Source organism: Cornus florida, unplaced genomic scaffold (assembly GCF_030987335.1).
Source record: "Cornus florida cultivar Cherokee Brave unplaced genomic scaffold, ASM3098733v1 CherokeeBrave_3.0.0_Hap2_Chr08, whole genome shotgun sequence".
Taxonomy (NCBI): Eukaryota; Viridiplantae; Streptophyta; class Magnoliopsida; order Cornales; family Cornaceae; genus Cornus; species Cornus florida.
In genome coordinates this window covers 28,550,424-28,577,376 of record NW_026775578.1, presented here as the reverse complement: position 1 = coordinate 28,577,376, position 26,953 = coordinate 28,550,424, and the positions used below count along the sequence as shown (strand labels likewise).

Here is a 26,953-nt window from a genome sequence, read left to right as displayed (position 1 = left end):
TGTGACTTGCGGGACATGTAAGTATAGTAATATATGTGTGTGTGTGTGTGTGAGAGAGAGAGAGAGAGAGAGAATAAAGTTCAAAAAGTTATTATACATGTAATATGAGAGACTAACCCAAAAATATATTCAAATGGGTTTTTATATGGCAAAGCCCGTGAGAGACTAGGCCCAAAAGATATCCAAATGGGGTTTATGGCAGTATAACAAATTCATAGGTATATTTGTGGGTTTCACTTTCAAATGGGGGAGAGAAGGTCACGAGTTCGAAATAAAAAAAATAATATTCATGCATGTAAGTGTATATATCTGACTCTATTTTGACTCTATCAAATCTCGCAATAGCCGGAGCCTCACTTATTTTATTAAATTCACAGTGCACCATATGCATAGGGTCCAACAACTATAACGGACAGTGCCTCTATCGATTCAGTGATGTAGATAATGTGTGTATATATGTAAATTGAAAGATTGGACAAGAGATCGGTGTCTCAAACAATGTGTATGATCCCAGAATATATCTAGACGACGCAAGAAACGAAAGTAAAATAGAAACGAGAGAGGAATAGGGTTGAAAACCCTACGAATCACTGAAAAATATAGATATATACAAAATTCTGATAACAAAAGTTAATAAAACTAAAATTTAATTAAAGAAAAAGAACAATATAACCTAATTTAGAAAGCCCCAATCGGTGTTTATTATTATTATTTTATTTTATTTATTACAAAATACACACTTTTTCATTATTTTGGTGTCTCTTGTTGTGTTTGGACTTTGGAGTACTTGTTTGTTGATGCATATGGTTTGGAGTACTAAGCGTTATCTTTTTATTGCTTTCTAGTTCATTCTTGTATAGTTGTTAGGCAAAAAGATGGTATTTCAAGTCATAAACATGAACCAAAAAGTGCGTGGCCCTTGCCCTTTTTATATACATGTTAATTACATCAAGAAGAAGCATCTAAGTAATTATTACAACATAAAAAAGAGCCAAATATTTATAGCATGACATTAGCAATTCAAGCTCAGATCATACTCAATTCAACACTTAATTCTGAACGGACTAAGCGTTTAATCAATTAATTGAGTTATATTGCAATTTGAATATTACTAAAATGGTAAGCGGCACTTAAAATGGGAAAGAATTTTATGGAATAAAATTTTAAGTGACAAGGACAATACTAAGAGCTTAATGCCGAAAATTCAAAAAAAAAAAAAAAAAAATTAACATTTAAAATTTTGAGTACTTAATTTTTAATTTTATTAAACAGCACCCACCTAAGTATACAGAGGCTGAATTTTTTCAGCCCTCGAAAAAATATGAAATTTGAGAGTGATAGTTACCTTGTGAAGAAGCTATAAGCAATTGAAAGGTCGGGAACACCATCAGTATCCATCCTGCATTCTCCATGAGAGAGAGAGAGAGAGAGAGAGAGTGTGTGTGTGTGTGTGTGTGTGTGTGTTATTTATATGGTCAGCAAAGGTGTATATATGGAGGTTAAAGTCAAACAAAATGTTTATTATATTACATATACGGACTATATTCTATAGAGAGATTAACAAAGTCAAAACAAGAGAAATTCATGAATTAATAGTTTATGGAGCACCCTTCGTATTCTTCGTCATCAACCTTAAAAAACATCGAAAACCATATAATTGCAAGCTTCAATTATTCAAACATTACAGTGTGACAGGATCACAATCATCACTTGGCAAGTTTGACTTTTCCCTATTTTTGTTAATTTTAAATGGAAAATAGGAAAAAGAAATTGCAAGGAATTCAAAATTTGGTTTGTATTTAACGAGCTTTATTATAAAATTATATTATAATCAAAATTTTGCAAAATGTAACACAAGTGAGACAACTCACTTTTAGTTGTGCTTGGTGGCACAAAAAACAAATTTTTTTTTTTTTTTTCGGAAGGTCAAAAAACAGTTTTTTGATAGCAAAGTTTCAAGTTGCGTTTGGAAAAAACAAAGATAGGGAAATTATAAAGGGCTTGGTTGGTTTGTAATTATGAAATAATTTTTTGTTTTCGAAAAATTGAAAATAAAAAATTGTACAATAAACTCTACTTAGTTCAATTTTTTAAAAATTGTTTTGTAAAAGCTCGGTTATAAAAAAAACATGTTTTTAAAGAACAGTTTTTTATAGTTATCTGAAAACTGTTTCCTATTTTCTGAGTTTTTGAGAACTATTTTCAGAGTTATAAACCAAGTATACCCTAAATTTTTCCGGTGGTCTCTTTTTGAAAGGCCTTAAGCACAAATTTGAAGCTTTTGAGACTTTGGTTGCACATAGAGGAAGAGAATTAAAACTCTTATTTTTATAATAACATTATTCATTCATATTAGTTACCTAAACATCTAGGTAAACTACGATGTTTACTTTTGAGGTTAAGGCAAATTATATATAGATAAATGGTTCATCGTCTGTGATTTCCCATGAACCTGTTGGGTGCTGGAAAGTGACTTTATGTGTAAAAAATCAATAATACCCTTGTATTATAATAATATATTATATTGTATTTTATACACAAAAAAAAGGGGTAACATTGTCATTGTATAAAAAGCACGTATAATGATGGTTGGTTTGGACTGGGCGTCTTGTACCCTTTCTTAGGTGATTGTATGCTAAGTGGATTCTCTTGGGCCAATATCTTAGTAGGCTAGCCTTTTCTGTACTTCCTCCTTTTATTAATCCAATTGCTTGGCCTTTTTGGAAAAAAATAAAAATAAAATGAGAAAATGCTAGAAATAAAAATATTAAAAAAATCAATCATTCACATTCTAGGAAAAATTCAGAACCCAATAATTTATTATTGTCCTGCCTTTACTATTCAACATTTATTATTTTAACCTCTTATAAAATTTTATGCATGTACTCAATAACATTACTAGCATTTTCTTTTCCCGCAAATTTTATTTTATTTTTTTGGAGGGCTTCCTCTCTCCTGCAGTTTACTGGATCGTGTGTTTTGGCCGGTGGCCACACGATTGGTACTTCTGCGTCGGGTTTCCCCTTTGATCCAGGTATTATAGTTATTATATACCTTTTAGTTATACTTTTCTCATTGTGTTGTGTTGGTATCTATCTAGGCTCGGTGTTGGATTGGGTTTTCTTGCTTCAAGCAGTGGTTGGCGCTGCGGATCCCTCCGTGGCTTTGGTCTATGGGGTTTTGAGGCACTCCCGCCACCATTACGTCGGCACTGGTCTTTTCGGCCTTGATGAGGACGATGTCCATCCGCTTTGGAGTTTACTACTCTCTTATCTGGTTGTTAATGGCCCTGTTGCTATCACATTTGGGAGCCCTCTGAATAATTCCTTCAATGACGTACAGGCTCCTTCCTGGATTTCTTTTGGCCATGCAATTCCTTCTCAAATCCCTTTGCGGGATATCTCTCAATCGTTGTCATATTGGTCGATAGAGATGCTGTATCGACCTCCCGATGGCCTCCGCTTACGGTGTTTTCCGATGACGGTGGCTTCCTGTTGTGTCCGGTTGTTGTTGTTCCTTTGGTGTCTGGTTCACGCGTGTGCTGAGGTGGGTCCACTTGTCAGTGTACTGTGTGGTGCTCCTGTGGGCTTTTAGTGTACTGCGACATGTGATCCTGTGGGCTTTCAGTGTACTGTGTGGTGTTTGTTTGGGGGCCACTTGTTACCGAGTGTCATGATGGTGCGTGGAAAGGGTGTCTATCCATATATTTGTGTTGCAATGTGTTTGACACATCAGCCTCGATTCATAATCTTGGTGTTGCCTTGTGTTTATCACATCATATTTGTTTTTGTGGGTCATGTGGGTTTTTTGTTGTTTGGTTGTTTAGTTTGTCTGTTCTGATTGTAATTTGTGTTTTGATGTTCTGTTTCATATAAATGTTGTAGGACATTACTTTTGTCATGGACAAAAAAAAAGAAAAAGAAAAAAAAAAAGAAACAAGATGTTCATTATTTTATTATAAATATAAATGGACTAGTATTATATCATAAAAGAGATGTCAAATCAAAACAAGACAAATTATTTGAGGATCGATATTTATATTATTTAAATAATGTGAAAATTGTGGTGGTGTTGTCCGAATGATAAAAGAGTAAGATTTATGGTGCATCCACTCTATTAATTATAGGTTGAAATCCGCCCTTCCCAAACTAAAACATATCATTGTAAGCTTCAATTATCCGTGCAATTAGCATTTAGCAAGTTAATTTGTTTTTTTGGCATTGTTTGTCCAACGTGTAAAAATGGGATGAGATCAGACGAGGCAGAATATTTTACTCAAAGACCATGAAAGAGGAAAATAAATTACAAGAAAGCTTTATTATATTCTAGTCAAAATGTAACACAAGTGAGACAACTCACTCTTTAACTTGTGTTTGGTGGCGCAAAAAAAAGTTGTCTTTTGACAATGAGAAAATAAAAATAAAAATTGAAGCTTTCAAATTCTGATTGGTAGAGATTTAAAAATTAAAATACACTCCCGTATTTGTTTTTGTATCTCAAACACAAATTTGAAGCTTTTAAAATCTGATTGCACTGGATTAAATTCCTCTTGTATTCTCCATCGTGTAGCGTTCTGAAATTTAATCATGCTACATCAGTTACTTATCAAAACGTTGTTTTAATCATCGTTTCTTTGATATTTTCACACTATAATGGTATGATTATAATATAAATATGTTAAAAATTTGGACAATGAAATACACCAAAAAGAAATGTACTTTTGACACAATTTTGATTATAGAAGTAAAACTCATATAAGGAATGTATAAATGGAATGGGTATTTATGAAATGAGGGTTAAACATTGCATCTTCCAAGTTCAAACACTTCAATAGGAGCGTTGAGAAGAATTCGGAGGTAAGAAGAAAAAATTATTATTATTATCAGGGTTAATTACAACGGTACCCCCTAAGGTTTGACATAATAACAGCTATATATAAGTTGGGCCATTTTTGAACGATGACACCCCTTCAGGTTTAATAAAATTTACAAAGACACCCCAATAGTCCTTAGACACGGTGAATTGACATTATTACCCTTTGACACATTCAATTACCAATTTATCCAATACAATTATTTTTTATTGACCAAAATACCCTACATAAACCAACAGCCACCACACCCCGACTTGTTGACACCCACCGCTACCATTTCACAACCTTTACCATAGCCACCACTGCAACCACCACCCACCAGTCGGAACCACCGCAACTACTACCCACCAATACTGCCCACCCCTTTTTTTCTCTCTCTCCACCCACCACTGCAACTTCTGCCACCACAACCAAAACCCATTAATTGAATCCATGAAAAGATCACAAAAATCCAGCCAATTGAACCCATGAAAAACCAAAACCCAGCCAATTGAACCCAGGAAAAAACCCACAAAAAATCCTAATTGAACCCACCATTACCATTGCCGCTACTGTTGGTTTCCGTCAACAACTCTTGAGATCGCATCCAACTCTGACTAGTCAGCCATTGAACCCGCCCGTATCACCGCCGAGTTAGACTCGGTTGACAAAACCTCGAGTTTCCAGTGGTTCAAGACGACCCGATGAAGCTTCTTCTCTTCAACAACGGTGGCGATCGAGACTTCCTTAACGCGTTGACACTTCGGATCGGGGAGCTAATCGGCGATTCCCGGAGACGGCTCGCCGTTGCGGACGTCGGCGTTAATGCTTCGGATCGGGGAGCTAATCGGCGATTCCCGGAGACGGCTCGCTGTTGCGAACGTCGGCCAGTAATTTTAATTGCTAGAGAGAGAGATTGGGTTGAAGAAAGAGAGGAGGAATAGATGTTTGTGGTTCAAGAATCAATGTGCAGAGAGATGACGATATGACAGAACATAGTTGTGAAGTAAGAAATTTTGATAAGCTTGCTGTTGGTGGGTTTATATGCTTACAATATATATGATCGATTTTCTATGTTGGTTTCTTTGGTTATGTACTTTGTGTATATAACATTGTGTGCCTATATATATCAAATTTCTTTGGGTCTTGCAATAATATGTTTCTAAATTTTGGGTTGTAATAATGGATTTCTTTGTGGTTATGGACTGGTGGTGGCTGCAATGGGTGGTAATGGTAGCGATATGGCTGGTCTCTTTTCCCCTCGGCTCTTCCAATAGTGTATATAATGTATATATATGGGTAATAGTGTATACAGTGTATATATAGGAGGGTAAATTTGAGTTTTTATCAGTTGTGATATTTTACAATAAAAATGAATTAAATATTGAAGGGCAGTTTCGTATTTTTAAACGTTTTAAGGGCTTGGTTGTATCAAAATTATCACAGGGGGTCTCTCTGTTCAAAAAACAGCTAAGTTATATATGACTGTCATTATATCAAACTTCAGAGGGTGTGTTATAATTAACCCTTATTATTATGATGTGAAAAAATATTATTATTATTGTTATTGCCCATGAACTTTATTCATCTACAAGCCTACTAAAATGTCTTGGCATTCCAATTGACAATTGGTTTCACCTTATCATTGTTATCAATACAAATGTAGACTGTTAGGTCACATTTTCCACAAAACAAACCAAAAACGACACCACTTTGGCCATTGACGAAAACTGTTGCCGAAAATCTGACCCAGTCTGTACCTTACCAATTTCCATTAGCGAACTGTCCAAAACCCCCCAACAAAACTCCTTCCGTGCACGATCTCCTCTTCTGTTTCTCTCTCCTCTTCACTTCGATAATCAACGACCGTGTCTATATAATTAATATATATATATATATATATATCAATTTGTGTTTCATTTTGTTTGAAATTATCCCTAACAACAGTAACAGTGCGTTGTTACTTGTTGCAATGTCGTGGTTGAGATCTGCGGTGAACAAAGCCGTGGAGGTTGGGAACAAGAACAACCTCACTCGCACCGTCAAGAACTACGCTGACACTGTCGTCCAACACGCCGGTCAAGCCGTCGCTGAAGGCGCCAAAATCATCCAAGATCGCATGGTAAATTCTCAGCTTCATTCTCACTATATATATATTTTGAAAGTAGTTTTTGTTTTTGTTCTGTATTTGCGTTGTATTACATAATAATTTGAGTTTAAATTGTTGCGTTATTATTAATTTACGAGCTAAAATCATTTATGCTTGTTGAGATTGTTTGAAGATTGAAACTTTAGTTAGGTGTATATGCAAATGCAAGATGAAATTGTTTCGTTTCTGCATTTAGGGATTGGTATTTTGATGCTTGCACAGATACAAATATATGGGTATATTTATATATTGGAGCTCAGTGAATTAAACGAGATGAGCTGAAAGGCATTAGTTGTCTAAAATGTAGTCTCTGCTTAGAACATCTATTTGAAATTCGGGTTGCAGGCTAACAAAGCGGTGTGATAAAATTCACACTTTAACAGCTGTAGCGGCTGTTATGTAACATTATGGGAGAAGTAAGAAAGGTCATGGTTGTGGTCTGAGTGAACTCACGGTATTGAAATGCTGTGCTGGTTTTCTCTTGCTAGTTTCATTGCAGTTGTTCTGAGATTGAACTTATTTAGTTGATCATGTGAAGACACTCATAGTCCAAATCCTAAAGATCGGGGATTTTGTTGAGGAACTGGAATTGTGTGTGTGTGTGAGAGAGAGAGAGGCAATATGGTTGTTGGTGATCCAACATTGGCTCTGCCCAGTGTAATTGTCAGCCCTCAAGAACAGGGTGGCTAGTGTCCTTGTCATTGGGCATGGATCTATAGTACCCTGAGAGGATGTAAGAGGTGGAGAGCATCTTGATGAGGCGGTTGATGATGGTGTCTCAGGTGCACTGTGTTGGCAGCTGGATGTTGAAATTATCATTTTTTCTTAGCTCATGTTGTTTTTGTTGTTGTTGGGGCTTTTTAGTTTCCGCCACTTTTGGGGCTTTTGGTTCTCAGCCAGTCTCTTCATAATTGTCATTCATTTGCTTAACCAGATTATCAAAGAAGGATTTCTTGGCAAATAAAATTTTGTGAATGTTGATCTGATTCATATATCATTCTTATGGCTCACACATGGTAAGTGATGGTCCTTAAAAGTTATAGCTGAGATAAGATATTGGAGCTTTTCATTTTTATCATTTTTAATTTTTATTTACTTATGTTCTTTAAAGTATTGATTCAATTTTTTCTCCGAACAAAAAGGAAGCGAAAGAAAAGAAATGGAACTGTTCTATTTGGTAAGAAATGAAAACGAATTATTGGGTATGAAGTTATACTTTATCTTTATCTTCTTCCTTTTTTTTTTATTTTTTATTTTTTATTTTATTTAACAACAGCCAAGTAGCATAAAGTTTTACTTAAAGTCTGTAAATGTAGTTGCACTACACAATCAACCGGATTTGATACCAGTTGTTGTGGCGGAAACGCAAAATAAACAACATTGTTTAAGGAATAAACAAGCAATCACGAAGAATAAAAAAATCACACACAAGAACACAAGATATACACGGTTCATCCAAATCTTAGGGCTACGTCCATAGAGCACACCGAACAAATTCACTATGAAAAAGATGAAGAATTAGAAGGAGAATTCTCTCTCAATCTCTCTCAATTGCTCTCTCTTGTATTGGCACAAATTTATCTCTAATTTTCACCCCTATTTATAGAGTTCCAAACTTGTCATACAAGAACTTGCCTTTTTTAGAATCCAAAACCAATAAGGAAATTAAATCAGATTAGCAAACTGAATTTTCCTTAAACCAATAAGAAAGTCAAATCAGATTAGGAAACTGAATTTTCCCTAACAGATTAGGAAATTGAATTTTCCCTAAAATTCAGTACGCTTGAAGTTTCCATATAATTAAATCTTCCTAAAAATCTTCCACCTAATCAGACTCCACAAAACCACAACAGTAAATTCCAGTAGAATTAGTGTAGCATCTTTATGGGTGTCATCATATTTATAAAAACCAATTAGAAACATTTATGCGTGACACATTGGGATTAAATCATTCATATCATTGCATTTGAATGGTTTTTAGAGTCTCGGAGATAAAAAAAGTTTGAAACTTTCTATACCGCTAAACCACGACCTTGCTGCATATCGGGATTTAAAGCTGTGTTTATAACTAAATACTGGAAGTCAAGTGTTATTTCTAAGTAAGGTAATCAAGGCATTTTTAAGAATGGTTTTTACTTGATCGTATGACTTTGAGGAAATGAAAGAGACAGGTTTGAGTTTTATGGAACTTGAATTCATGTTTCATGAAGGCAATGGGATTTTTTTAATCCTCTTATCAGAAGATTATTTTTATCATTCAATTTTGTCATATGTGCATGACTGCATGTCAATGACAGTGGAGGGAACATATCCTTTTGCATTTCTTGAGCATCTCTCTCTGATTTTCCATTTAGATTTTTAAGCTCTCTGTAATTAATTAATGGATGTATTATTTTGCAATTTCTTTGACATTTATAAGTTGCATGATTTGCAGGGGCCACGGAATTTTAAAAGCTTTAGGCTTACTGTTAAAAGATTAGAGGAAGCTTCTGTTTCTTCTAGGGGACCGGAAAGAATTCAGTTGGTGAGAAGATGGTTGGCTGCACTGAAAGAAATTGAGGAATTATCTCAGATTCCCCTTGAAAATAAAGAAAGGAACACTGAGCAGCAGCATCCTTCTGAAGAAATGAAGGATACTCCTAAAAAACCATATTTAGTGAGTCATTTTGTATACTTTGCTTGTCTTCTCTCATTGGTAAAATATCAAACTGTAATTTGTTTGTGTGGTTTTTAGTTAACTCCAGTCTCACTTCATATGAAAAATTGTACTGACACGCTCTATGTCATTGATGCCTAATGCATTGTAATTTGGTAGTTATCATATTACTTTCTTTCTTTCCTTTTTTATAAATAATTTGAATTTGCAGTATAAAATGCATAATAATTACTTGTGGTGGTGTCAATTTTCTAATTTTGGAAGTGACCTACCTACCCTACAGCAGTTAAATTTACAAATTTTGAATTTAAATTTACAGCAGTTGAATTTTAAAAAATTGAAATTCTTTTTAATGAACCCCTTACTCGAAGGAGATTATGTAGAAGTTGAGTTAAGAGTGATTCCCACATTAATGACTCTCATGGCTGCTTGTGAAATTACTTATTAAGTCTGGAGAATTGTGTTAATTTGTGTACTGTGTGCACCCATCAAGTCTTCTAGAAATAAAGTCCCTCACTGACAGATTTGGTGCATAAACTAACGTCTATTATTCATGCCACAAATGAATGGGAATGACTATATAAATTCTCTTTTTTCATTCTATTCTATAACACACCATGTCTGCACTTATATTTAATTTTTTAAAGTCATTTCTAATTCCTTCATCCCAAGTTTACCTTCAGTGTAAAATAAATTTTCTTTTCTCACTGGTGCATTCACTAGTGCATCTGTGGGTCTAAGTTGTATATGTTTATATCACCTAAGCCTTTCCCCTTGAAATCGGTCTGTTGAAAGACCAGTGCCCTACTCCTATCTATGAACGAGGCCCTGGGGAGCAGCCCGCCCCTCCTGTTCTGCTCATAGCACCATTGAATTTGGTATCGCGCACTTTGACAACATGAAAAACCAAAAGCGCTTCCCGCCCCGTTAGGTTCCGTTTTTCTTCCTAATGTTCAAGTGGGATGACTTTCATCAGTAGCAGTCAGTATAGCAGCAGGTGAAGCGAAGTCTGTAGGTCTAAGTTGTATATGTTTATATCACCTAAGCCTTTTTTCTCTTATTTTGTCATTGACAAGTGCTATTCCTAATCTTTTCGTCTCAGTAAACTTATCTCTTCTAGTCACTCCTATCGTACATCTCAACATTTCATTTCAGCTACATGAATGCAATTTCTTATTTCTTTTTTAATATCCGACACTATGTCCCATATAAGGTAGCTAGCCAAGTAACTGTCCTAGAAATTTTTTCTTCAACTTATTTGGTATTTTTTTTTTTATCACATGGAGTATCACTAGTCTGTCTCCATTTTGTCCTCCTTATTTCGATTTTGCTATTAATTTCGTTAACCAATTTGTATTATTGATCCCAAGTATAAAAAATTGATTATTCTGAGTAATCCTTTAGTCTTGACAAATAATTGTTATATTTTCACTTTCTGAAATGTAAGTATAACTCCGACATTAAATGAACCATTCATGTGTGGAATCCTCTTGATGAAGTTTCTTGTCTCTAACCTTGCTAATCATGGATAGGTTCACTATTATGACTCTGATTTGGGGGGCGAACCAATGAACTTTCGGGATGTTTTTCTCTCCAGTCAAGCTTTGGAGGGCATAGCAATATCTATGGTATGTGAATTAATTTCTTCTCGGTATTTTCGCTGAAGAGAAGCATTTTTGTTTGTCTTCAACAAATTTAATAATTTGTTCACGCCAAGCACTAGCATTGATGCACATTCTTTGCGCTTGAAGTTTCTAAGTGTTATTAAAGGTGTAACTGCAACACGAGGTATTTACTAGGCCAAAGAGCGAGGTGCAAACCTTAGCATGAGTTGTAAATCTCATGTATATAATGTTTCGTTTTAAATTTCTCTTGACAATATATTTAATTGGAATAAATGGAGAAGGACTGGAATTTCTTGATTGATCAGAATTTATAGATAGTCACCATGCTGAAGTTTTAAAAATATATCGATGTGATATAGTACATGAGTTTTAGAACTTTATGTTGGGCTTGTTTATTGCTGATCGTGGAAGTTAACTGCAGTTCAACTCTTTTCTGTGATTCAGATTCTTGAAGCACCTAATGAGGAGGAAGTTTCTTTACTCTTGGAAATGTTTGAGTGAGTTTGTTCACTATCACAATTTTTATAGTGTGTTTATGACTTGGCTCCAAGTATGTTGAAGATATATTTTTCTTTGCCAGGGTTTGCAGCATTATTAGCTTTTAATAAATAGGCTTAACTTCAATTGTATTTGAATTTTTCTCTGTTCTTAATTGATGCAGGCTTTGTCTTTCGGGAGGAAAAGAAATCCATAATGCGATAGTGAGCAGTATACAGGATCTTGCTAAAGCTTTTTCAAGTTACCAGGATGAAGTTTTGGTAAAGGGCTGAAAAACCTCATGGATTTACAATTTTTTTTCTTGGAGCAATGTTATTCAGTTCTTTCAAAAGGGAACATTGATTTGTATAATAAGCAAGGCACATATATTTACCTTATAGCTGTGTATCCTCATATGCTAAGCAAATTTCCCCCTGTTCTGGCAATGGAAAATTATAATTTTTTATACGGGAGGGGGGGCGGGAAACCACACGTGTTCAATAGAAGGCTAGAAGCAGTGTTGGACCAGGAGATATAGAGGAGTTTGTTGTACCCAATGCTAAATGGACATTGCCCCATCATAAGTTGAGCCAGAAGTGGTATTCTCTAATAGATCCATCCTTAATTGGATGTGATTGAGAAAAAAAGGACAGGGTTGGGAAGAAACTTTTCTGAGCTCCTCTGTGTTACCCAATCAGCTAAATAAGAATTCCACTAGTTTATATGAAGACATAACTGATCATGGTTGAATACTATGTTTATTAATTTCCAGAAGTGACTTCCAAAGCATTTAAGCACTCAGAAATACACTTCTTGAAATCACAGTTGCAAAACCTGGTTTCATTCAACTTTAATTCTGCTCACCTTATTCTGTTCGAGTCCACTTGACCACTGATCACATTTCATGTTCTCTAGCCCAGACCAACTGAAACCCCTTGAGGGTCTTTTAGTGGTTATCTGACTTAGTTAATTGCAACATTTCTACACGTTTTCTAAGTTTGATTGAGTTAAAGTAATTTTGCCGCCAAAGGTTAGCTTGTTTTCTCTCCTTTTCTTCTTTTTATTTATTCATTTATTTATTTCCATTTTTCTTTTCCATAGCAGATATACTAGTTTCTTTCTCAATATGAACCAGAAACCCGAATTAATGAATACCACTTCAGGAAGACCAAGATACCCTACACCCTTTTAAAATAGCTATGTAGGATCTGTTAATGCTAAGACCAAGTACATTGCTCTCTCTGGAAATCTATTTATTTATTTTAATACTGGAGACAATGTTAAGGCGACTAAGGATTTGCTTTAACATGCTCAATATCTGAGGAGGCATGTACGCAGAAGATGGTATCATCATGGTTAACATGCATTACCTTTACACTTCCTCTCCCTATGGTGAAGTCTTGTTTTCTCTAATCTTTGGACCTTGTTGAATATGTTAACAACATTTTCTATCATGGAGAGGAGGAAAGGGGTGAGGGTTTTCTTGGTGAATGCTCTTTGAACCCTTGAATGGGGAATGCCTTCGTAGCTGCTATGGATCTAGGTAAAAAAATTGTAGGTAATTTCTCTTGGAAAGTAGCAAGTACTGTTGGCGTGCAAGTTAAAAAAGAAATATATATTTACTGTTAATTATTTTGTGAGAAGGGGAACTTAAATATTTACATTTACATCGATAATATTATTTGTAGTACATTCATTTTGGCCCTTACCAAAATAATTTGATAGATCCTGCCTTGGGCACATCTCTTAAGTAGTCACAGAACTGTTATGTCATAACCATATATTTATGAGATTTAAACTTATTGATATTATATATATGTATATCTACTTTGCACTTACCTTTTTATATACATACATTTTTATACTTGTTTATGTGTACCTTGGTGCTCTGGAGTCACTTTGGACCTTCAGTGCTTTTGGCAATTTTCTTCTTATTCTTGTATATGAAGTTTAGGCTTTTAGGCTTGTAAGTCTTTACCATTGACTTTTTTAGGTGAAGCGGGAGGAATTGCTCCAGTTTGCACAAGGTGCCATCACAGGGTTGAAAATAAATGCTGATATTGGAAGGTAATTGGGAAAACCAGGGGGGTGTTTTTTTTTTTTTTTTTTTTTTTTTTTTTCCCTTCTCCCTATCAGTGGCAATCCTGATCTATTTTTTTTTTTTTTTTAATTTTTAATTAATTAATTAATTTATTTTGTATGAGTAATAGATATCATGAAGCTCTTGCCTTTTCCTTGAATAATGTATTAATTTTAACTAACATTGGTGCTGACATGGACGTTTCTGTTTGCAAAACTTGGGGTCTCTGACAGGGCAATCTCTTAGAATCTAAAATGCCATTTTTTTATGGTCATGCCATTTTTTTTTTTGATAGGTAAATTTTTTTATGGTCATGCCATTATGTGACAGATGTGCATGATTGTTGATACACTTGTGCAGCAAAGAGAATCATGCCATAGTCATGTTGTGTTGAACTTGAACATATCTCGTCCTAACTAAAGGTTTCTCAAATCACATGATAAATTTGGAAGACCAGTTCTTAGTTTTTAGTCTTTCAATTCATGAGTTCTTTTGAGAAATTTGTCATGCATATACATATCCACACACCAAAGTTTTGAAAAGAAAAGAGGGGGGGGGGGGGGGGGGGGGGGGGGAGAAGAAAAAGAAAATAGGAGAAGTATTTGTTATCAGGAAGGTCATAATTTTGATTAGAATCTGTTTCTATATCCAGACTAGCAGAGGAAAGAAGGTTCAAATCTCACCTGATTTGGGCTGTGTTGCTAGCCTGAATACTGCCAGATAATTCTTACCTTGTGTTTGGGAGCACCGAAACGGCGCCTTGGATTTGGAATTGGAGGAAATTCAGTTAACTTTCGAACTAAATTTCCTTCAATTCCAAATCCATAGTGCCGATTCGGTGCTCCCAAACATAGCATCAGTGTATATGTGTGTGTGTTTGTATTTTGAAATTGTGTGTTAGATGTAATCTATTGTTTTAAATGGGAAAAAACATTAATAAGTTGTGATATCTCTTATGTATGAGCTGCTTCTGCTTGCAGAATAGATGCTGAAGCCTCTGTTCTGAGGAAGACACTTGATGGAATGACAACAACTAGGGATTCTATTGGTGGTCATGAAACAGCTTCCAAAGAATCAACTGCTGCAACAATGCAGGTGATTCTGGTTAATGTGATATTTTCCTTTTACTGTTTTCTTTAAAAACCTTCTTTTAGTTTGATGGGATGATGAGTTGATATGACTATAATCAAACATGGAATATTAAGAGTGTGAGACTTGCTGCTAAATAATTGATTTTAATGTGAAGCAAGAAAATTGTTATTTCAGCCGATATCTTAATGTTACTTTTGGATCCCAATCATTGGAATTGAGATAATTGTAAAATAGTTCTGAGGCACGGGGATTCCAAAATCATGTACCGTGTATTAACCATTTGGTGAGTGCAGATATATGAACAGGAGAATCTGATCATTGTATTTTTCCAATAGGCTCTGAAAGAAGCTCTTGCACATATTCGAGTTTGTTCCAAATTAGAAGGACTTCTACTGAAGAAGAAATCAATTAGTAGTGGAGACTCTTCGGAGATTCATGCTCAAAAGGTATAAAACTTTCTTGCTGTAGGTTTGTGAAAGCATGCGGTTGTGTTGGTGCTTTCTTCCTTCTGCTTAACTTCTCTCCATTAATAGTTGGTGTTGTACACTTGTGGACGCGACAATCATCTTTATATATGTGATGCTTGCTTATGTGTTTTCCTTCATTCTCAGATCTGCAAAAAACGAGGCATTGTTTCTTTTTTTTTTATTAGCCTATAAAATTAGCACTTTGCTTCACTATTTGATAAGTCTTGATTCAGGATGCTCATCTTAATAAAGACTAAAGTTATTATTTAAATAATAAGCAGGTTGATAAGTTGAAAGTCTTATCAGAATCTCTTGCTAATTCCTCCACAAAGGCCGAGAAGCGCATATCAGACCACAGGTATATTTTTAATATAAGAACTGCATGTGCTTTAATTTCAATGAGAAAAATTCTCAAAGGTTTAATTGTTATACTTTCAGAGCTATATCTTAATATTTTACTTAATCATAATTTTTTTTGTTACATTGAAAAAAAAAGAACAAAAAAATTCAAAGCTCTATTTATGGTTCTAAATTATAGTTATTAATGGTAATTTTCTATAGAACATACTCTATTCATACACTCACACACACACACACACACACACACACACACACACACACATTATTTGTTCTGAATTAGAGAGAGTAAAAAAAAAAAAAATTGCTCGACAGTTCACAACCTCAACTGTTCTTCTCATATCATTTATAGACATGCTCTTAACAATATTTTGATAAGTAATGCTCTTAACAGTAAACATTAAAAGTGCACTAAAAATATCTTTACAATTATATTATTTTATTTTTAAAATTTAATTTTATGTTACTAGTTTGGCCCCCCCAAATAAATATTACTGGCTCTGTCCCTGGGGTGGGGGGTAGTAACTTTAATGTGAAATGCAGGCCTTAGTAGCAAGGCCATGAAACATCATGTGAAGCAACCCTTTTGCCGCATCACTTAAAATTTTCTTTTTCGTCATGTTCCAATATTTTAGTATTTGCTTAAATCAGGGAGTTTTTCTGTGTCGGGTGTGTTATTGCTCATTGTAATTAATGTCTGATACTAGAATACTACTTTTTCTTTTTTCTTAATCTATTTTCAACAGATATCAGAAAGAGGAGGCAGTAAAATTTCGTGTGGGCAAAGCAACGGAAGTTGGTGAAATTGAGAAGGTACTTTGTTTTCAGTGAATTGCACTCTTTGCTTGTTTGGCATTTCAGGAATGCAGAAGATATAATAACTAGAAGATTTTCTGGCAATTATGAATTCTGAAAAAGTTGGATATTTCTACTAATGTGACCATACCAGAAGCCAGTATGTTGCAGAACTTTTGGACATGTATATGACATGTCTTGGACGTGCCCATGATTGAAAAAGGGGAAAGGAACTTAGGTTTTGGGCAAATGGCAGGAATCTCCGAACCTGTCTGAACGTTTTGGAATCATCTCAAGCATTGGGATAATACAGCTGATTACAAGTAAAACACAATATGCATAACCTAAATAAATTCTTTTGTAAAATGATAAAGCTTGAACTACAAAGAAGTGGGGTGTTATGAAGGTTAAAATCAAAGGAAGAGGGGGAGGGGGGGAGCAGATCAGTTGTCATAATGTGTTTTTTCCGGCATAGATGCATTGTCATACGCTCCATGTCTTCATCCTACTTGTTTAGTTATTATGTCATATCCGCGTCCATGCAACTTTCTATAGATTGCAATGTCAATTTAGGCATCATGATTTGTCCTTGAATCATCGGTAATAAAGTACAAAAATTGCCTTGTCTTTGAAATACAGCGTAAATAAAGGTTTTTTAAATGAAATTGAAGACAGTTATAATCGTATGGTTTGATTGAAATGCTTCAACTTATTTTTTTGACAGGAACTGCACAGAACTGTCACATCATGTGCATATATTTATGCATACTTGATTGATCTTTGGTCACATTTAACATGAATCTAGTCATTTAATAGCTATTAACTTGTCTAATTTGTGCATCCAAGCATGCAAACTGTCTTTATTTAGGGTTTCATTTGTTTATGAGATAAACTAAAGACTTTTTTTCTATGTTTTGTTGCTAGGATTTAGCAGTTGAGATATCAGGACTTGAGAAACAAAGAGATGAACTCGAAGCTGAACTGAAAAAGGTTTTTATCCTGTAATATTTTTTCTTTCTGGTCTTTTCTTTTTCCCCTTGATTTTTATTTATTTATTTTTTTTTTTGAAGTGAAAGATAGCCTTAATCAGAGACATGCTATTGTGATTATTATCAGATATTGATACCATAAATTCTGTAGGTCATATCTCCTCATCTTGCAGTGTTTTTAACATGCTTATGTTAGTGATTGGTCCCATACGATTGCATTGAAGTAACCTACTAAAAACGCTTGAATATAATAATAAAGTATTTAAAAAAGTTTATTTCTCTTACCATCCATTTATTTCATTTCACAATTGAACCGCTGAAATTGAGCTGGTTGACACTAATACACCACTATGAATTTGTGATTGTCACCCATATTTTCTTCAGTGATAATGCAACGTGACTGACTCTAATAAACTTGTCATAATCTTATTACACTTTCATTTTTGGTTCCAGTATAAAATCTTCTATGATCCAGCATTTCTAAACTCTGTCATTTTCTTCAGCTTACTGTTTTGAGTTACATGCATGATGCCGTATATGCATGCTTCCTTTTTGTATAATGGATCTAGCTGGTGTTCTATTCAGTGCTCTGTATTGGAACATGATAATACAGAATGTTTGTAGTATATCAGGATGAACATACTATATTCTACTTCCATGCTAAGATCACTGTCAGATACTTATAAGAAAAGATATAAATTTATTCATTAAAAATATATGAGCTGAAAACAACAAATTAGAATGCAAATGCATTGAGAAAGGTTTTATAATTTGCACCTTCAAATCATGGACATCACAAGCTCCTTATTGTTTCATTTGTGAATTTGGTGTGAACATGTTCTCCTTTGAAGATCAAAGTGTTCTGTTGATTTATAGCATTACAGGTGATACTTGGTGGGGAAACACTCCTCCAACGTTTTAACCCTATAACCTTTTGTACTAGCCTGTAGGTGAAACTCTCACTCATGATTGCAATTTGGTTCTTTGCATTCAGAATATTGTGAGAATTGTCATTTTCTTGTGAGACTTGCGTGTTTATCAAGGCAGTCTCAATTCTCAAACCCACAGCATACAATTTGGTTGTAGTAAATAGATGTGTATTTGTTTCCTTATATATGCAACATTATAGAAAGTAGCTGTGTCAAGCTATTTTATGTTCTGAGGGTCTGTTCTGTTATGAATTAAAAGATCAGTGCACGTTTGTGACATTTTTATCAATATTAGTAAAGATAGGCAAATGTGTGTGATGAAGTTTTATTTTGGTCATGTATTTGAATATATATATATATATATATATATATATATATATATTGGCCAACAGCAACGGCACTTATAGAGTTGCTTGAGTGATGTTGACAGATTCTACTTTACTTACCATACTACTTTATCTGGATGTAAAATGTTTGGTTTACTGCTTTCAGAAATTTTGGTATGCAGCAGTGCATTATTTTCAATTTTACATCATTGGCTCACCTTTTGGGTAGCCATATTGGCTCGAATTATGCATTTTCAGAAGCTTCCAATTTATACACTGTTTTTGTTATGTTTCTAGAACATCTCTTTATATTTAATTGAAGCTCACCGGATCTCGAATTTCTTGTTTACCAATTCATGGGCATCATCCAAATGTAGAATATGAGTCAAATGACCAATTGAAATTCAACATATTTTTGAGAGACTGTATGTGAACATGAACAATTATAATGTGCTCAACCAGCGATTAGCAACTTTAAGTACCTTTGTGAAATTTGCCCAATTGGTATGATTCACACTGTAAGATGGTTGTATTGCTTAAGTTCCAAATCGTCAACTTTACTTTGAATTAGTGAGATTAAAATATTGCTACATTGTAAAACAGTTGAAAAGAAAAAGTTTGGCACCATCTCTATCAAAGTCATGACAACAATGGGCATTACATTAATGCACTGGCTAAGCTTTATAGTTTTTTTTAGAGACATAGTGTGTGTATATATATATATATAAAGTCATTTTAGCACACAGAATTTAGGCCACTGGCTACAGCAAGTGAGGTTCTGGGGAAGAGTAACTCATTCTGACCATCAACCAAAATGGTGTAGAAGAGCATGGTTAAAAGTAATAACTGAGGATGGTGTATCACTCATAGCTTAATCAATGAGTCAATGACTCATAAAAAGGGGCTGCCAAGAGGCTATATAAATAGTAACCTAGTAGCTGAATGAGCAAGAGTAACAACACTTCCAAGCAAGTGTTTCTGATTTTAATTGGACCAAATAAGTCTTGTGATTATGAGGAACTATCGAGTTTGGTGCACCTTAGTCATGTTGAACCAAGCGTAGGCCTTATCCTTTGGCATTATGATTAAGGCAGTGCTTGAGTCAATTTTCTGGGCACCAGTTTGGCAAAAATTCTTTTAAAAATTTAGTGATCGTATTGCTCTCAGCTTTCGTAATTTAAAGAACCACTGATCGATTATTATATAATTTTTTAACTTTGGATAGTGCTCTCTAGAGTTAACTTTGTGAAAACATAATTGTTTTGTATGTTGCCCTTGTATGAATCAATTCTCAGTGCTAGTCTTTGGGTCTGAAATTATATTGATGGGGAAGGTTGATTGGTATTGTTTTTGGTACATAATATTGTTGTTATTCCACGCTTTCTTCTGCAGCTGTGCTCTGCATATTCACTTCTTCCATTATAACATATTTATTCTTCTGATATATGGTTTAGGTCAATATCTCCTTGGCTGCTGCTAAAGCACGTCTTCGCAATGCCATTGAAGAAAGGGACCACTTTTATGAAGCAAATGATCAGATTGTTGCACTTTTGAAAACAAAGGTCTATTTTTATTTTATTTGTAGTTTTTTACCCCTTCCAGGTACTTTTGGAGATATTAAGTTATTATTTTTTATTTTTTATTTTTCTCATAGAGATTATTAAGTTATTAACTACTCCCTCCGTCCCATAAAAAAGTGTCCACCTTTCCTTTTTTGGTTGTCCCAAAATAAGCGTCATGGTTCAAAATTGAATGAACTATATTTTTAATATTCCTAATTTACCCTCTTGTCTCGAAATAAGTGTCATAGTCAAAGAATGTCTAGACCAAATTTTAGAAGGGCATATTAGGAAATTCATTTCATACCACTATACTAAAAAAACATAAAAAATTACACTCTTAAAAGCTACATTCCCCAAAAGAGACTTTTTTTTGGGACAGAGGGAGTATTAAGGATGTCTAGATTCGATCCTTTTTTTAAAATTATTATTATTATTTAAATTTAAATTTTTTGTTTTTCATTACAGAGTTTATGCTTTATTGCTTCCATATAGGTGCTCTTTGGTTAAACTGAAAATTAACTGTCAATATTTTAGTACTGGATTAATAGGGCTTAATCTTCTGAACTGCTGAATTTGTAGAACTGAAAATTCTAAAGATAAATTTGCAGAGTTGGTTAAAAGTTTAAAACCATATCTTGATACATTCGAGTGATCAGTCAAGTCTATGACCTAAAATTCATAAAATTCAGACCCTTTCGGGTAGAATTTTCCTTTTAATTGATAACTAATTGTGGTCTATTATATGCACTTAATAGTTAGAGCATTGAAAATTTCAGTTTCAATCACTTAATTTTGGGTTATCAAACAACATTATACAGTGTTCATTCTCGTTTCTAATATGTTTTCTTACCATGATAAAATTTATAGGAAGATGAGCTGTCAAGATCTATAGCCTCATGTAGGGTAGAAGCAGATGTGCTTAGTACTTGGATCAATTTCTTGGAAGATACTTGGGCTCTTCAATGTTCATACACAGAGAGCAAGGAGAAGCAGGTCAAGTATGTTATTGGCTTCTGTCATGCTTATTAACTTTTGCATTACCACTCTTGGTTGTATGGAGTTGCTTCTAAATTTATGGTTCTTGAAGACAAAGTTTAATTATTTTTATTTCTTTTTTCTCAGCATTTCTTATGAATTTATATCATCTCTAAAATACTTGTCGGCTTTTGTAACTAATTGATTCTTTACATTTTCAAGTGATGAATTGGAGAGACATGAGGGTTATTTTGTGAACTTGGTAATTGATCTCCTCTCTGCTTATGAGGTACTAATAAATTCTTTCATCTGAATAATTTACTACATAATGACTTATAATGCTACGAATCAAGTTTTTCATTTTACTGTACCTCTTGTGCACTTGTATATCTTATGCAGAAAGAGTTGAGGCCTTCTATTGATCGAATTGGGAAATTTGTGGAGAACTTAAAGAGTTTAACTGAAGGGTAATGTTGCTTATTGCAGTGATATGACCATGACCTATTTGACCACATCTCTGAAATTTTTCATGTCATTCACAGGTCAGGGATGGCAGCTAGCGTGGAAAATGAGGATACCAAAGCAGTAAACCCAAGAAAAAATCTCGAGGAGGAATATCTAGATTATGAGGTTAAGGTAAAAATGTTACTGTTTTCATATATGAGATCATTATAATTTATTTATTTTTTGTTCAATTTGGCCCGATCAGAACTTCAATCTTTAGATTCTCTTCTGGCAAAGAAAGTTTTGTTTCAGTAAGATATCATTTTTACCCCTTTCCTTATGACTTATCATCCTTCATTGCTTGTTGCAGTCATATATGGTGTGCAAATTTGAAACCAGTTTTTCTTTGAATTAATCATTATAAGTGAGAAGTACTGCAATACATTATTTAAGTTCTTCGAAATTGTATAGTGATACACCGATTTGATCAATCTTGTAGACCTATTTTTTGTTGCATGTTTAGTTTGCTACTTCTAACTTTCTAAGAATGTTGTGGACATCGAAATTCTTGTTGGAATTTGTGCTGCTTTGGTAATACGCTTCCTTTGGGTGCAGATCTGCATCTTTTCCCAACTTAAACTCTGCCATATCTTAAAGGCCTATTTGGTCATTCCGAATTTGAGTGGCTCCATTCACACAAAGCATTTTTCATGTACAAGTCCCCCTGCTGAATGAATATAATTAGGAAAAACAAAGGACTTGCCATGTTTCTTCTTACATGGCCTTATGTTTCCTTGAAATGACAAATTAAAGGTTTTGAACTTAAACCATTTCCTTAAATGGCTTGACTCCCCCTTTTTATTTATTTTTTATTTTTTTAGGGGGGTGGGGGGTTAAGTAATGGCTTAATTAAGGATGACAAATTTCTAGTGTTAAATGATATGTGAAGAGTGAAAGGTGCCATTACCTCAAGCAGGCCTTTAATTTTACCTATGCCTTCCAGAATCGATGGTAAAGTTTGTCTTCCACATTTGTTTCGTTCTTTATCTTCAATTGATTATTATTCTATTCCATCACTGAATGGTTCTGAATCCTAAATTGTTGTCTGCATACTCCCTCTGTCCCCAAATAAATGGTTTAATGGCGCAACCCTTGGTTTAAGAAGGAAGAAAGGCATTAGTGACAACTAACCAGCGGTAGTACCTTTGTTTTGTTCTCTAATTTCAGATTATAACTACCTTCAGTGTAGTGGATAACATGAAAGAACAGTTCTACGCTCAACAAGGGAAAATCTCCAGGTGCTTTGTGCTTGTGTTATAGCTTGTTTTTTTTTTCATATTGGATCCTATTATATTATCCCTTGTGCTTTATGCATCAATTTCCTGAAATCGGAATATGTGGTCCATCCTCACCCAGGAAAGATGATGCAAGAATCAAAGAGCTATTTGACAACATTGAAAAATTAAGAGAGGAATTTGAATCTATCGAGAGACCAAATTTAGAATTGGAGAATCCAGACGCACAGCCAGAGACTCCACCTTCTGAAAAATCGCCGGAAACTTCATCCCGCCTGCCAACGCAAACAACGGACTCTCCAAAAGCTAAGAAAGATGAGCATCCCGAGTCACCTGCAGTCAAGGGAGAGCAGGTGCTAGACCCTGAAGCAGAATTAGCAAAACTAGAATCCGAATTCGGGAAGGTTAATAAAGACTACTCAACAGAAGAAATCAGCGGCTGGGAATTTGATGAGCTTGAAAAGGAATTGAGATCCGGCGGCCCAGCATGAAGCAAATAGATCAAAAACAACAATCATTCTATTTATTTCTAATAAACATGCCAGCAACTATTTGTGTATGATAAAAGATGAGTCTACCCAGCTTTCCTTTAAGCCGCTGTTTGGCTTGGAAGCAGTTCCTTGTAACATTGGACGGAGTTCGTGTCCATTTTGTTCATGTAAATTCTCAAAACTTGTATGATGTAAGTGACTTGAGTGTACAAAAAAACTTGATCAAAATGTAAAGAATACTCTTTAACATGTCTTAATTTCCGAGATGTATTGTTGAAACATGTGTGAGATATTGTTTATTTCTGGTAAGTAATAATCAACTTGGTGTATTTTTATTGAGGGGGCATTACCTAGTTGGTTGAACGCCCTGTTCTCTTAACAGGTGTGCCCATGTTCGAGTCTCCCCTCCCCCAGGAAAAAAAACGATCAAAGTTGAACTCTTGTTGTCTTGCAGAATTGTTGTCTTGCAGAAATGGCATCGCCATGGTAAGTAAAATTCAAGCCAATTCTAATCTTTTATAATGAAAAAAATTTAGAACTCATATGGTTTAGGCTTCTGAAATCGGTTTTCAAGAATTTAACGAACATAAAATTGTTTCCAAAGAATTATAGAATATGTTATTTAAAAACATGTTTGTTTATTTATTTATTTTTATCATTATTATTTTTAAAAAAATGATATTGAGTGAGTGCTCCAAAGTAGGAGAGAACCATCATCAAAATGATATTTTGGGGGGTGGGGAACCTTATGCTTCTTTAGAAAGGGATAATTAGCCAAGAAAAGCAGTTGGGGCCTATGTGAACATAGTTTATATGGTTGATACATTGAAAAGGCTTTCCTCTTATAGTTGTTTGAAATTTGTTTCATCTTTGAAGGCACCATCATTGTGCAGGGGACTACCCTGTTTTCAACACAAGGGTACAGAAGCTAGTGGACTCAAAGCCTGTCCACTTCAAATCCTTCAAAAGTCAGCAGCTTCTAAAATGACAGCTCAAAGTGTTTGCCTGCAACTGTGCCATCTTTCTATCTTCTGTGGTGCCGGTGGGATACCTGGCAATGGTGCACCTCTTATCGAATCAGGGAGGCTCTACTTGCTCCGTGAACTATCCAGTCACAGAACAATGGTGTCCTCATTTTCTGGTCTGGTGGGTCATTCAGATGGGTACATTTATGGTTATACTTGCCCCAGGCATTTTTCTTCTTTTTTTTGGAAAGAAACTGTTCCCCTTTTGTCTAACAGGATTTGATGCGGTTGTGATAAGGACGAAGGGATAACACGTTTGGGTACTTTCAGAATATGGCATGATAGTTTTGCAATCCTGGGAATTATAATTGAGTTAGTGCTTGAATTTGAAGTTTATAATTTATGCCGTTTCGGACACCGGACACGTGTTCGACATTGACACGCATGGGACACGACCAAATACGTGTTTAACATGATTAGAAGTGATATACAATTTAAGTATTTTCTTTTCTTAATTAGACGCAATTAAGACATGGACGAAGTAAGAACACGTTCGAAATACTTTCAGAGCATGACGTGATAGTAGTTTTACAATTATTATTTTAAACACGAAGTTTTAGTATAATCTTAAAATATATATAATGAGTTAATTGGAAAAATAATATAAAATTTTAGAAAACAAAAAGAATATCTATCTTGTTACATTACGTATTCTATTCTTCTAAAATTTGTTGTATGATTTTGTGGTGTCGTATCAATACTTCTCAGAAGAAAAATGAATTGTTCTTTCTATCTGGCAGTTTAGATTTGCCAACAACACGACTCCGAATGAATCAATATCGTATGTTTTTGTCAGTGATATTCTCATTTGACCAAACATCCCAATCGAATCACAGTTTCATATAGTACAACCTTATATAACAAAGACATACATCATTTCTAGCAACTAAAACTTGAAATTGAGAAATTTAAGATAATTTAATGAGTGAAGTGGAGAGCTTGTTGATTATCAACCTGCTTTTTGATGTTGAATTTTTCAGCAATTTTCTTGGATTGTTATGGCTGGCAGTATGCACCCAAAGAACACAAATGAAGATACCTTGAACTTGGCTTACAAGTTCTCATATTATTAGGTTAATAATGTGTTCCTTGTATTTTAGTATCAAGTATAACGACTTGTTTGGACTTCTGTAATAGGGCATCCACCTGAACTTCTCTTATTTTTTGGTAGGTAAACTTTCCCTTGTCACTTGTGTTCTTTTATTTATTTTTTTTCCTTCTTCACATTGGCAGCAAAAAATTCATGATCTTTGTCTATCTCCTGGCTAATAAACGTTCATTATTTCTCTTGAAAACTCCCCATTTCACTATTATCAAAGAAGATGGAGAGTTTCTATGACTCTCCACCGGCCGGAGGTACCACATCTAGGTACTGGGGATATTATAAACTTCCTCGTGGGTAACAACTATTTCACAATACAATATAACTACATTACAAAATATAACACCTATGCAATAACTTCAACATATTTATATCAAAGATGCAATACCCATGCAACAACAAATTACATCGTGCTGCAATATTATAATATTATTAAATCGAGAATTTAACACATTTATGTAATTGTTGTATTGTCGATTTAAAGTTGTTGCATTAAGCACAGTACAAAAATGACACAAAAGAAGATCCTAGTTAACTTACACCTTGAATTTGGAGTAAATATTCGTTGTGCCTGGTGCACGTGCACCGGGCACATCACAACCGTTGATGTCCGCGGGTGTGTTGCACGGACGATTGTGATGTGCCCGGTGCACCGGGCACAACAAATATTTACTCCTGAATTAGCCCCTACACAAGTTAACCTCACAACTTTCTACTCTATAAAGTGAAAAGTTAGAAAATACCATTAGGCTACAAACCTCCATAAAAAGCGGAAATTAAACACGGGAACTATAAAAAAGAAATGACAAACAAAATTCTGGAGCTTGCAGGCATCTCTTCCATTCTTATCCCTTTCCCACCATAAAATGTCGGATCATGTGCTTGGTTCTTAGTGTGAGGTCAACAACCATCCCCCTCTCTCTCTTTCCCTCTCTCTCACTCTACAGTCCACACACATAAAACACAAATAGATTTTGATTAGATGTATATTTTATTAACTTTTATAAAGATGCAAAGGTATTGATCAGTTTATATGAAGAGAACCCATTGGAAAAAATCGAGGAGAATTTTTATAAAGTAAGATAAAGAAAGTGAAAAACAAACCCAGGAATCCAGTAAAAGCAGCATAAGTTGGTAAAGTATAAAACTAATCTCTAGTTCTTCTTAAATTTTATTCTATTTTTCTATTTCAAATAGTGGCTTCTTTTGAGTTTAGTGTATAAGTTAATTGGAGAGAGAGAGAGAGAGAGTAATTATTATATTGT

General features: G+C 34.5%; 1 protein-coding gene across 1 annotated transcript; it reads left to right on the top strand.

Annotated features, from left to right (window-relative positions):
• The first annotated feature begins 6,556 nt into the window (after positions 1 to 6,556).
• Positions 6,557 to 23,890, top strand: LOC132271003 (uncharacterized). Its single transcript, XM_059772221.1, has 18 exons — positions 6,557 to 6,974; positions 9,436 to 9,657; positions 11,190 to 11,285; positions 11,727 to 11,779; positions 11,944 to 12,040; positions 13,753 to 13,826; positions 14,820 to 14,934; positions 15,267 to 15,377; positions 15,680 to 15,756; positions 16,502 to 16,568; positions 17,475 to 17,540; positions 20,249 to 20,356; positions 21,224 to 21,354; positions 21,554 to 21,620; positions 21,731 to 21,798; positions 21,874 to 21,967; positions 23,003 to 23,073; positions 23,192 to 23,890. Exons 1-18 carry the CDS (start codon positions 6,825 to 6,827, stop codon positions 23,559 to 23,561), a joined length of 2,037 nt encoding a protein of 678 aa, XP_059628204.1. The 5' UTR covers positions 6,557 to 6,824; the 3' UTR covers positions 23,562 to 23,890.
• The last annotated feature ends 3,063 nt before the right edge of the window (positions 23,891 to 26,953 follow it).